General features: G+C 31.8%; 1 protein-coding gene and 1 pseudogene across 1 annotated transcript; both read left to right on the top strand.

The window, feature by feature from the left end:
* Window positions 1-3,241: 3,241 nt before the first annotated feature.
* Window positions 3,242-4,055, top strand: LOC111019030 (agamous-like MADS-box protein AGL62; annotated as a pseudogene).
* A 3,063-nt stretch (window positions 4,056-7,118) lies between these two features.
* Window positions 7,119-11,622, top strand: LOC111019042 (uncharacterized). The gene is made up of 9 exons (XM_022295334.2): window positions 7,119-7,650; window positions 7,966-8,107; window positions 8,210-8,500; window positions 8,580-8,727; window positions 9,244-10,233; window positions 10,329-10,567; window positions 10,652-10,725; window positions 10,936-11,059; window positions 11,190-11,622. The coding sequence occupies exons 1-9, from the start codon at window positions 7,589-7,591 to the stop codon at window positions 11,220-11,222; spliced, it is 2,103 nt and encodes a 700-aa protein (XP_022151026.1). The 5' UTR covers window positions 7,119-7,588; the 3' UTR covers window positions 11,223-11,622.
* The last annotated feature ends 549 nt before the right edge of the window (window positions 11,623-12,171 follow it).

The raw sequence follows: 12,171 nt of genomic DNA, 5'->3' as shown, positions 1-12,171 counted from the left end.
ACAAAGCTCACAGGCGGTACATTTAGTGTCAGTAACAGATCGAGTGGAGGGGATCCAACACTAGACAATCCTGCAACCCATTTCACAGAATCCTTCTCTCCTAACCTATAGATACAAACACAAATCTTAAAAAAAAACACATGCAAAAACATAAAACCGAACCCTAAAAACGCAAAACCCAAATTCGAAAAGAAGAAAAAAATCAAAACCCAAATTCTTCAAAAATCACAAAACGCAATCCCAAGAAAACTCTATCAATTTCAAATCAGAGTAGGAAAAGAAACCTGTTTTAGGTTTCATTTAGTAGTACTAGTTTTCACAATTTTAAACCCTAGATAAAACTAATCATAAAAATCAATTTTAATACATTCAAATACATTTTAAGCTAGTTTAAAGGTGCTGGTCATGGTCTCAAATATTCATAATTAACAATAAAAAATTTGATACTAAACAAGCTAAAACTATGAAAATAACATAAACCGTTAAAAACCGTTATGAAGCAATTTTATGAACATTTTGAGGATCTTTTTAATTCTGATTTTCAGATCTTAAATTAACAAAAATAATGCTTAAACAGTACATGTTTTATCTTATTAATGAATCCTAAAAATAATAATGCCTAAAGAGTACATATTTTATCTTAATAACGAATCCTAAAAATAATTTATACAAGGAAGAATGATGTTTACCGTTGGTGCGTTTTTCCTCTCTACCGTAAAGAATAAAATGAGAAAATTTTCCAGCAACTAAGAGAGCTTGAAATGATGATGGAAACCTTAGAAAATGGATATGAACATGCTTAGGTTCTATAAAAATTATCAGGGAAAATCTACTTACAAAACTAGACGAAAAGAAACCGTTCTTACCGAAAAGACAAACCCACGATGAATGATCTTTGAAGGGACTTGGAAAAGCAACCACGACTCCTCTAAGGTACGATTTAAAACAATAGGATAGAGAGGAAATTTTCATATTTGTTTAGAAATATTCTTGGAGGAAGATGGAAAAAAATATACATATGAAAGGAAAATCTAGGAAGATGAAACAAACTCTCCTCTCTCTCCTCCTTGAATGGCTGATTATTTAATGGAATTGTGAGAGTTTTTTGGTCTTCCAAACTAAGTTATTTGCTACATGTGTCTCTTGCGTGGAAGGTGAGTTATATTACCTAATCATGGTTACTGGTAGGTGGGTTACATTGCTTAATCATGGTTATGAGTTAAGTAAAACTCTCTATATTCCCCCAATTAAGTTAATTTAATTAAGGTAGAAAAATAAATAGTAAAATAAAGGTAATGTGGGACTTTACTTGGTTAATTACCTTATAATAAAACTTTGGGTAAAATGCATGAAACTTTATAAATACTCAAATAATTCTACCATTACAATTACCATAATTCACAACATTTATCTAATTACTAAAGTACTATTGCTAATTTTGTTACTTAAATACAATTATAATCTTGCTAATCTTATTAGATTTGACTAGCTTAGCTGAAAGACAATAATAATATAAAATCACGAAAATACTCTTAAAGGTAATGCAGAGCATTACAATATATTTTTGGTCCCTATACTTTTGAAATGTCTATTTTTATTATTTTACTTTTAAAAAGTTATTATTTTGGTCTATTTATTTTCATTTTTATTTAATCTTTTTACCACAATTTTTAGAGTTTTTTTTTTATTAAAATTTTATTAACAGAGATCAAAACATCCGTTTTGTAGGTATATAGATTAAATTGAACAAACATTAGAAGTTACATAGAACAAAATAAATCAAAACCTAAAGTAGATAGATGAAGATATTATTTAAACATTGCTTTTATTTTATATTTATAAATGGTATTAAATCGCTAATGTTATGTACTTTAAGTTTAAATGGTGGAATGTTTTTTTTTTTTGGAGATAAATAAATTGTGGAATGTTAAGTTAATTATGAAATTTTATAAAATATTATAAATTGACATTGTGAATAATAAAGTTATAAAATATTATAAATTGACATTTTGAATAATAAAGTAACAAAACACGTGTTAGTTCGTGGATACAATTCATTTTTTCTCTTTAAAAATTTTATCAATGGATTAAAACTTGAGATAATTTATTCACTTTGTTCCAAGAATCTCATGTATAAAAAATTTAAGAAATAAAATAAACTCAAGTTGAAAGACTAAATCGAACGGTGAACACTCATTATACTTTTATCTAATGGGAAGAATGCACCAATTTCTGTAAAGGAAAAAATATATTAATTTCATATAAACAAAAAGCCTTAGGAATTAACCTCTAAAAGTCAAACAGATTAATAATGTAAAAATGCTTAGGTAATAGTTGGCATATTTATAGCATAATGATAGCATTTTCAGTTTTCTCTTTTCCATTTTATTGTCCAATTAAGTTTGGTGCATTTAGTTAAATGAGATTTTTTAACTCCCAAATCTTGATCCATAGTAACTTCCAACTTCCCACTCAATCCATAGTAACTTCTAATTAAGAAATTATTAAGTCATATGCTATTTTCAACTTTATTTTTTTAAGAAGAAAGGTTATTTTCAACCTTTTATTTGTTTTTCATTTTGAGATTTTATTATATATTTTCTTGATTTTTCGTTCTAATTCAATTAAACAATTTAGTTTAAACAATATATATAATTAAGAATTGATATAATGTGAAAAGTTGATGTGACAATGAGATGCGTCATATACACTTGCACATATATAAAAAGTTAAATGGATGTAATATGTCGTTCAAGAATTACTTATAGCTTTATAAGTAACGTTAAACGACTACGTGGATGCGTCCAAAATCTAATTAATGAAATCTCAAACGGTAAATACAATTCTAAAAAATTACTATACATGAATCATTAGCAATGAAATCCATCATACTTAAAGAGGGGATAAAATTTTTCATCAATATACATGAATTCATGTTAAATTTCTCATGATTTTTCTTAGTATAAATTTTGCAATGAATTTGTATCCATCACAACATTAAATTTGAAGTATTTGCCAATTATACAAAGAAAATGGAGATCATATATGATATCCCACAACTAGCATTTTATTAATTACTCCAAAGTCCAAATCATTTATTTTGCCAAACACAAACACCAACCAATTCATATATATACACATGTAACACACATCATTCTCAACAAGAACACTTCATCTGTCCCACCAAATTTTTTTCTCTCTCTACTTTTTCTCTCCAAAGGTTGTTGAGGTTTTCCTAAAGATGAGGGAGAGCAGAGGCAGGCAAAAGGTGGAGATGGTGAAGATGCCTAATGAGAGCAATCTTCAGATAACCTTTTCGAAGCCCTCTTCAAGAAAGCTAGTGAACTCTGCACGCTATGCGGTGCCGAGATTGCCATCATCATCTTCTCGCCCGGGAAGAAGGTGTTCTCTTTTGGCCACCCTTGTGTCGAGGCATTGATCGAGCGTTTTGTGACTCGAAACCCCCCGTCGAGCTCGACACACTCCAGTTGATTGGGGCTCATTGGAATGCCAACGTTCGAAAACTAAATTTGCAGATGACACAAGTGCTGAATCAACTGGAGATGGAGCGAAAGCGGGTCGAAGAATTAAACAAGTTGCGAAAGTCAAGCTAGGTATTAAATGAATGCTAAACCAAAAAACTTAATCTTTTATATAATTCTTAACATTCTCTTAATATTAATTTAATTAATGAAAATCAACCTATTAGCTAATAAATTTAAAAGCTTAAGTTGATGTGTTAAAATATAATTAATCTTTTATTTATATTCTTAACATTAGACGTAGTCGTGGTGGGAGCTCCCCATCGAAGAGATGGAAATGAATCAACTCGAGCAGCTCAAGGCATCATTGGGGGAGTTGAAAAGAATGTCACACAACAAGCTGACCGGATTTTGGTTCAAACCTCCAATGGTAATCCACCGCCACAATTCTTCCCGAGTCCGTCACCTGCAAACCCAAACCAGCAAGGCGGCGTTTTCGTCGTGGATCCGAAGAACATGATCTCTCATCTTCCCTACAGCTATGGCTCCTATGGATCAAGAGGTTTCTTTTGAAGAATAAGAAGAAATGAATTTGGGTTGAGCAAAATAAATCAGTGATAAGTTCAAATTTTCCCACAGTTTTAGTTAAAATTTCAGTGATGTAACACAAGAGATTTGCCATGAAAATTCTTCTCATTATAAATTAAATGTTGTGTATTTGGTTTATTATAAAATAAATATTATCATCAGCATTGTACATCATAAAGTTCTTATGTTGTCTACAAACAGACAATTTATAATAGGGTAATTTTTGTCACAGACAATAGTTTGTAAACAGATTAAAAGGAAAAATTCTCAAAGAGAGATGGTATAAGTGATTTATCATTAAAACATTTTGATTAAACTGCTTTTTACTAAAATTACTTTTTCTAAAAATACTTCGTAGCACTCATTTGAAATTCATCTCCACAATAATTTCTACCTTTTCATTTGTTTTTAATAGATTTTTAAAAATGTTTTTTTTTTTTTTTTACTTTTTATGAAATTAAACTTGCCCATTTATACTCTTTATTAGTGTCAATTTTATTTTATCATCAAATTATAATTAATGTCACAATTTTGGTCCTATCTCTGACCAAAGGTCATGAGTTCGAATCCCCATCCCACATGTTATACAAAAAAAAATGTCACCATTTTGGAATTTATTCCGCCCAAAGTTTGGAGAAAAAGGTAAGGTTTTTAATTTAATTGGAAATTGTTAATTAATGTCTAGGATTTTGTAGCATAACCATGCTTCTCAAGATAGGTTAAAATTTCAATAATTAGAGTAAGGTAAGATATATCAATGTTTATTTTAGGAAATTTGTCGTATTACTCTACACTTTTTAATTAAGAAACATAATAATTCTTAGTTATCTTTTATAAACTACATCTCACAATACACACCATGTATTTCAATACATGTCAAATGATCGTGTTCGTATCGATTGAGACACCAATAAAATTGATAGCACCATATTAACGCGTATGACAGATCGTTCTAGTAAAACTAGGTGCATTACACTATATAAAAATAATGTATATTTAAAGTTTGTTACATTATCACGCTCGATTCGAAATATTTTCTTTATGGATAAAGCAAATGTTCAATACTATGACATTTTCTTAAAAAAAAAAAAAGTGCAATACTATGAAAATTTATCAACTAGATAGCATTAATTGAAATGGGTCTCTTTGATTTTCTCTAATTAAGGTTGGATTTTAGTAACTCGGTTGGGATTAAGATAAGTTTTAAATGCATAAAAAGAAAATTAGGAATTTCATACAAAGCAAACACAGCTTTGGTTACTCATTAATTATTTTTATTATTCTTTTCTTATTCATTTTCTCAAAATTGTTCAATTCTCCATTAAAGATTATCAATGTGCACCAATTATGGATTAATGAAAATTAAACCTCTCATCCCCAAAGTCTAGTTGTAATCTTGTAACTTCCACTTCGCCAATTCACGCAATAATAATAATATAATTATAATAAAGTTGTTTTTTTAGTGGACCTTTTATCATAAATTTGATAAATTATTAAAAAGAGATATTGTGTTAGTTCTATAAATCTTATATATAAGTATTTTTCATTGTTTTTTTTTCTGTATAATTTAATGATTAAATAATTTTTGAATAAATTTAAGCAAGAATACTATAGGAGATTAGAAAAACGATGTGATAATAATCATTAAAAATTTGACCAACAACGTGTAAGTTGTGAATGTCACATACACTGTCTATTAAAATTGCTAATGCTATAAAATGATATCAAATCATAACAATTTTTGTTGTTGTTTTCTTAAATATGATTAACGATTAATTTTTTGGTCAATAATATATATTTTTAATTAGTTGAGCGATGTTGAGATTGACACTAATGGAAGGATTATAAATATTATCTGATATATAATTTTAAAAGTAATTTATCTCATATTGTCACACCTTTCACTTAAATTTGGTTTCGTTATCCAGAAAATGGAATTAGAGTAAGGTATATGAATACTATACCATATTTGAGCGAGGGTATTTAATTTATATAATTTGTCTAGGTAGGTAATGAAATAAATAGAAAATATAAGCTCCCATTTTATTAATCATTTCGATCCAAAATCTGTTTCAACAATCAAACATCATAATTCTTTATTTTTGTATTACAAAATTTTTTTTTAATTTATTTATAGGATAATGATATCATTTTCAGTTTTTTTAATATACCAAATTACCAATTAATTGAATTTCATACATTAGGTGAAACAAGATTTTCCAACTTCCAAATCTTATCCAGAGAAACTTCTCTAATTATGTCAAAAAGAAAAAAAAAATGTAACTTCTCCAAGTCAAACAAAGTTTTTTTTTTAATTTACATATTCTGATCATAATTAATCCCTAAAAAAAGGAAAATAATTCTCTCATTAACATCCTTCACAAATTTTATAAACCAAATACAATTGCTTTTTGCTTTTTAAAACACAAATGTTTAGAATGTTTGAGGTGAAAGTTTAGATGTGAGTGAGTTCGACTCAAAATGATGTTGAACTCACGTTTTTTCAATAAGTTTTGTCCAGTTCGGAGTTTGTTGAACAACTTTATAAATTTTAATAGTACCAAAATTTACTATCTCCAAATTCACTTCTCTTCACACTGTTTTTCTAAACTTAGACTTTTTAAAATTTATACAATAACCATAACTTTCTACATTGCCTACTTAAATTTCAAGCTATCGAATAATTTAGATTTCTATATGATATTTTTTGTGGGCTCCAAATAGGTTAGAAAACAAATTAAGGAAATATCTAATATCCGTTGAGGGAAACAAAAAATAGAGGTCAAAAGGTGAAGTTCTCTAACCAGCGACCTACCTTGGTAATGAATAATTCTTCTTCAAAGATGTAATTTCCAGAGGACTTTTTTTTTTCTTTTTTGCTATTTTTAAAGATTAATTTTAAGTTTGCTAAATTTAAAGTTGGATTAATTTTAAGTGTTGCTATTTTTAAAATCAATCGAAAATAGAATTTAAATTCTCTATATACACACTTTTCTTGTAGCTTTAGAACTCATACCTCTTTTTTCTTTAGCTACAAGTACGCGTGTCTTTCGGAGTAAATCGTAATTTTGCGGATTACATAAATTTTCCAACCCCCTCTCCTCCAGCATCTCTGCTTGTCTCTCTATTTCTTTATTGTTTCTCTGTGGCGGGAAGTATCAGATCCCGAGGCCGTGAATTTACCACGATGTTCCTCGCTCCTTCAACTTCACCCTCCACACGCACGCCTTCCAAGCCAAGCAATTCTTTCTCCGCGCCTGGATTTCACAAATTCGGTGGTTTTTGTTTGTATTACACGGATTAATTCCGTTTGGTTTCTCTGTTTTTGCACTTGGATATGAAGTTCGGAGGTGATTGCTTTGTTTCTCCATGGAATCTCCCCGGTCTAGGTCCTTAATTCGGTTTCTGTGTGTTTGTATGATGCATAAGCATGCGTTGGGTGCATTTATGCAGCTGCTTTTTAGTTTCTGTGTCGTTTATGAGCGCTGTATTCGCTGGTAATTTGGGAATCAAACGTGATGCTGATGGGGAATGCTGATGATGCGCGATGCCTGTTTCCTCTCACCAATTTGCAAATCGGGTATGGTATATATAGTTCCTTTTGAGGGTTGGGTTTATTGAATATGTTGGATTTATCTCTTTTTATTTGCCTTGGGTATGAATTCGCGTTCAACTTGTTTGATATTCAGAATAATGTGAAGGAATCCAAGTTTGGTCGTATAGTTTAAATGTTTATACCTCTAATTGCAATGCTATCTTATTGTATTTGTAATCGTGTTGGTGAATTTTTGGATAAGTTTCTGTATCTAGCTAATTTTCAATTGTTGGTGAATACTATATCTGTTCAATGTTTAATTGTTTTCCCGCTTTTTGGTTGACGCTTTCGTTAATTCAGAGACTTGCAGTCTTATCTCTCTGATCTGAGCCTCTTCTTGGCGTTTGAGAGTAAAAAAATATATATCTTGGTGGATAATCGGCCATGGTTGAGAGAACTTGGTGCAAGGCCAGCTTGCTTGTGGCAGCTGATGGTTACAAAGGTTTATAAATCATACAAACTTTATTCCTGTTAAACATAGTTTTATCAATTTTCTGATGGGTTAGACTGCAAATGAACTTGACGTTTATTGTCCGATTTTCAGTCGAGGCTGTCTCCTTTTGCAAACTCCAAAGCGCGAAGGGGTAGAAATAGTGAACGGGGGCCTTATCAGAGACCCAAAATTACTAAACCAAAGAAGTTTCTGCGGTGGTTCCCATTGATCAATGCAGTAACACTGTCTCGAAAGAGACTTCTGCTTCCTGTGATTCCTGTGAAGAACCTTCGAAAGTCATTTTTTCTAAACAGTGAATTGCATAGGACGTTGTATGGTTTTATAGTTTTTGAAGTTTCATGGGACAATGTCAGAGGTTTAAACTATTTTAATGAGCTTCAGGTACCAACCCCTTCCACATGCTTCTACTGTTTTCTGTGTTGTAGTTGTCTGTGTTCAATGATTTACATACCACCTGCAGACAGATACATCTGTGGCCATAGAGGCTAAATATATGCAAAGATGGGAATTTGATTGCATATCTCAAGCTACAGGGTGCATATCTTCTTGGTTCTCGGGTTCACACTCGGATCAACTGCTGTTGAAGAATTATTTGGATTCGATCACAGGTAGTTCTTAGTGTTTCTTGATTAATTCAACTTAAATGATGTTCGGAATGCGAGTATGTCCATTTTGTTGTTTGTGTGAAGAGACTTAGAACAGTGCACTGATTTGCTTCGCTTTTTAGTAAATTGGATTCTTACTATATCAAGGGTAATTTACAAGATGCTTTGTTTGACAACGTTGTTGCAGTGCTTAGAGTTTAGAGTTGTTTCTAGCCTTGGTATCAATTGACATTGACATAGTTTTTGGCTATGGTGATGGGTAGCAGACTCCCTATTCTTTTTCCTTGTTGCCTCCCGACAATTGTTTTGATTTGAGTCTTTAAATTTTGTATGATTATACACTGCCTGAAAACGAGTGCACTAGAAACTGCTTTAGTATAATTTGGTTTAATCCTTTCTGTGATGTAAGCATGTCTTAGGCTGTAACCATTGAGTTGAAGATGGTTGCTTGAACTAGCATACCTGTGCTGGCCTAGAAAGCACCCACTTAATAATTCAATTTTCATTGTCATTTTTCAGGAGAGATTTTCTATGATGCTGAAGAAGTTTTCCACGATGTTGAAGACAATTACCTCAATGGAATTCCCATTGTCGAAGACGAGATTATCTCCTTTAAAAACTTATACATTAGTAATGATTTTCTAGAGTGCACTGATGATGAATTGAACTTACATTCTACCACTCCAGGAGACAGCATGAATACACCCCCGACACCTCCTCCTACTGGTCCTAATAAGAGAAGAAAAGTAACAAAATCTATTGGCCCAAAGAATTTAGAATATACCTTCTTGGAAGAGAGGAAAAATAAAATTAATGATTCACCCAGTGTCTCAGAGATTTACGCAGCTGATTGTCAAGATGTAGTCGAGGCTACACAATACAAAGATGTATTGATTTTGTTTAGATTCGATGATCGCGACCTTCCATTTAAATTAAAGCAAATAATTATGTCTGATCTACGGTTGCTCACTTTGTTGGAAGCTGGTCTTCCATCTTGGGTCCTCTTCCTTCAATCTTATCCTGTGTTCTGTCATGTCTATCGGCCTTGGATGTGCCTTTTTGCAAGAGCTTTATATGTGCTCGTATCAGTTGTCACTGTTCTCATAGGATTCTATGATTTATACAAAAATGTCCCACTTTTGAAGGCAGCAGCATCTCGTTTGTGTGGACCCCTTTTTGATTGGATAGAGGATTGGGAGATGTTATCAAGAATCAAATACTTGGGAACAATGTTATTCTTACATAATTTTGAGAAAGCTATTACGTGGTTTCTTACTCTTTCTCGTACCATACGATCTTTTCTTTCACTGTTGGCCCAACCATTGGCAAGTCCTATCATTGAACTTCTTGGATTCCTTCTTCCTGTTGGTAATACTTTTATCGAAGTTGTCGGGAACTTCTTTTCGGTGATCTGGGATGTGATTGAATTTTGTGGCAGTCTCGTTGTTGACTTAGTTGAGTTGTTGATCTTACCAATATGGTTAATTTTCTCAACAGTCTGGAGATGTGGTAGGTTTATTTTTTCTTTTTCCTATTTATTTTTTTATCTTTTTCAGTGAAGTGGGTCCTTCACTAGATTCTAATTCCCTTTCTTTACTTTGCAGTTACAATGGTTTTGCTTCCTGTATTATGGATGGTTTCAGAAATACTATATGCTCCAATCAGAGTTGTCCTCTCATTAGCTAGTTTCCTAGCTTATGTATGCACATGCATTTACGAAATGTTCGGAGATATGCGACGTTTTTTCAGTAGTGTTCTTCAAGTCGCTTCTGTATCAGAGGTAACAGTCGTCACTTCCGAAGTTTCGGTTTGGCGTACACTTTGGAATGATCTCTTCTCCCAGGTAACTACACTGTGAACCATAGCTCCTCATGTTATAATGTGGCAATTTCGCTATTAAATTATTGTGGCAATTTCTTTTCTTCAGGTTTTTCGAGCTCTTAGAAGTATATTACATGGATTCGTTGCGTTCTTCACTGCTTGCAACAGACATCGGCTCAGGTAGGCTTGTGTTAGATTTTTGTTTGGTATATACATGTCCTCTGGTGAATCGCTAGGATAATATCACAAATTTTCGTCCTGGAAGTGTTATAAAAATTTTGGAAAAACAAAAAAACTTGAAGTGAAGTAAATTCCTTCTGAAACTCGGTCCTTCCATTGGATATTCAATAAAACTTGCCACTCATAATCCCTTATTCCATGATGCAACAGCATCTACAATCATGTACAGGAATGTTTTCAAAGATTATTTTGTGGAACCAGAGGCTCAGAGGAGGAAACAAGCAGCAGTAGACGCATATATATGCCTCAAAATCTGGCTACTGTTTATGGAAAGGTTCTTTTCTATCTCTCACTTGCTCAAATAAGCAATAATGACTATTACAATTTTCCATACTTCCTTTTCTAGTTTCCTTGTAAATTCTCAATCATCTGAGGCTTGTCCAACAACTTTGTTGTGCTTGCAGTCTATGGAAAAGCAAAAAGTTCACGCGGATTAGAACTTTGTTCGGTTAATCAGATGATTAGGAAACGTAAGAGATATACCATACGCTTGTGCATATTTTTAGTTATTTTAGTCGAACATACGCTCACGAGCAGCACGTCTAGCGTCCGAGGAGGGGGAAGCATAATTATACCATACGAAGTAGCACTAGTTGTACAGCTTTATACCTTTGTTCCTTTGTTTTGCTTCTATTTTCTTCCATAACCTTCCCTCCAAATCGAGACGGTTCTAGTTTTCCGTTCGAGATGACGTAGTGTTGTAAATCACTGGATGTAAATAACATGTAAAATTAGTGTACAAATGTAACGTCCTATCTCAAATGTTTTGATTGATTGTATGATATTTAGTTAAACTTTGATAGCAATTGTTGATGCAGTCAAAACGATATTGGTATATATCTCTAACCAAGAAGTTGTGAGTTCGATCTCCTACCCCGCATACATGTTGTACTAAAAGTTCTGATTGAGATATAATTTCAGAATTTCCCCCACATTCTTGCCAATGTTATGTTCCCATGAGTTCTAGAAATGTTCTATATTTTCAGTACAATTTTGTATCTTTTGGTTGGTACTTCAAATATTCCTTCGAGCTTCGGATTGAAAATAACAACGATGCAAATGAAGAAGCATATAACCAATTTTTTTTATATATATAATGATTTATAATTGTAGTACACATGAAAAAACCAATCTTTAAGCAACTTTCTTATGATTCCTACTTGCCATTTTTTTTTAAAGAAAACTATAGTAGCCAATTCATATATCACGTAAAATTAAATAACTACACAATGAAATAAATTTCTTTTCTTCTTCTTAAAAAAAAAAATAAATTTCTTTTCTTCTGTTTTCATATCCCTAGAATGTCACATTTTCAATGTTGTGACACTAAAACTTAAAAGGTATAAATTTTCATAAAAATGTTGGAAGTTGGAATCTATCTACAGA

The sequence above is a fragment of the Momordica charantia genome (assembly GCF_013281855.1).
Source record: "Momordica charantia cultivar OHB3-1 chromosome 10 unlocalized genomic scaffold, Mcharantia_2.0 BLBB01000010.1, whole genome shotgun sequence".
Classification (NCBI taxonomy): domain Eukaryota; kingdom Viridiplantae; phylum Streptophyta; class Magnoliopsida; order Cucurbitales; family Cucurbitaceae; genus Momordica; species Momordica charantia.
This window is presented reverse-complemented; position numbering and strand designations above follow the sequence as displayed.

What these genes read in the sequence shown, in the direction of transcription:
- LOC111019042 (XM_022295334.2), top strand. Translation starts at nt 7,589, where the DNA reads ATGCTGATGGGGAATGCTGATGATGCGCGATGCCTGTTTCCTCTCACC. An exon ending in CTCAACAGTCTGGAGATGTG is followed by an intron (nt 10,234 to 10,328) that starts GTAGGTTTATTT and finishes TTTACTTTGCAG; the next exon opens with TTACAATGGTTTTGCTTCCT. An exon ending in TGCAACAGACATCGGCTCAG is followed by an intron (nt 10,726 to 10,935) that starts GTAGGCTTGTGT and finishes ATGATGCAACAG; the next exon opens with CATCTACAATCATGTACAGG.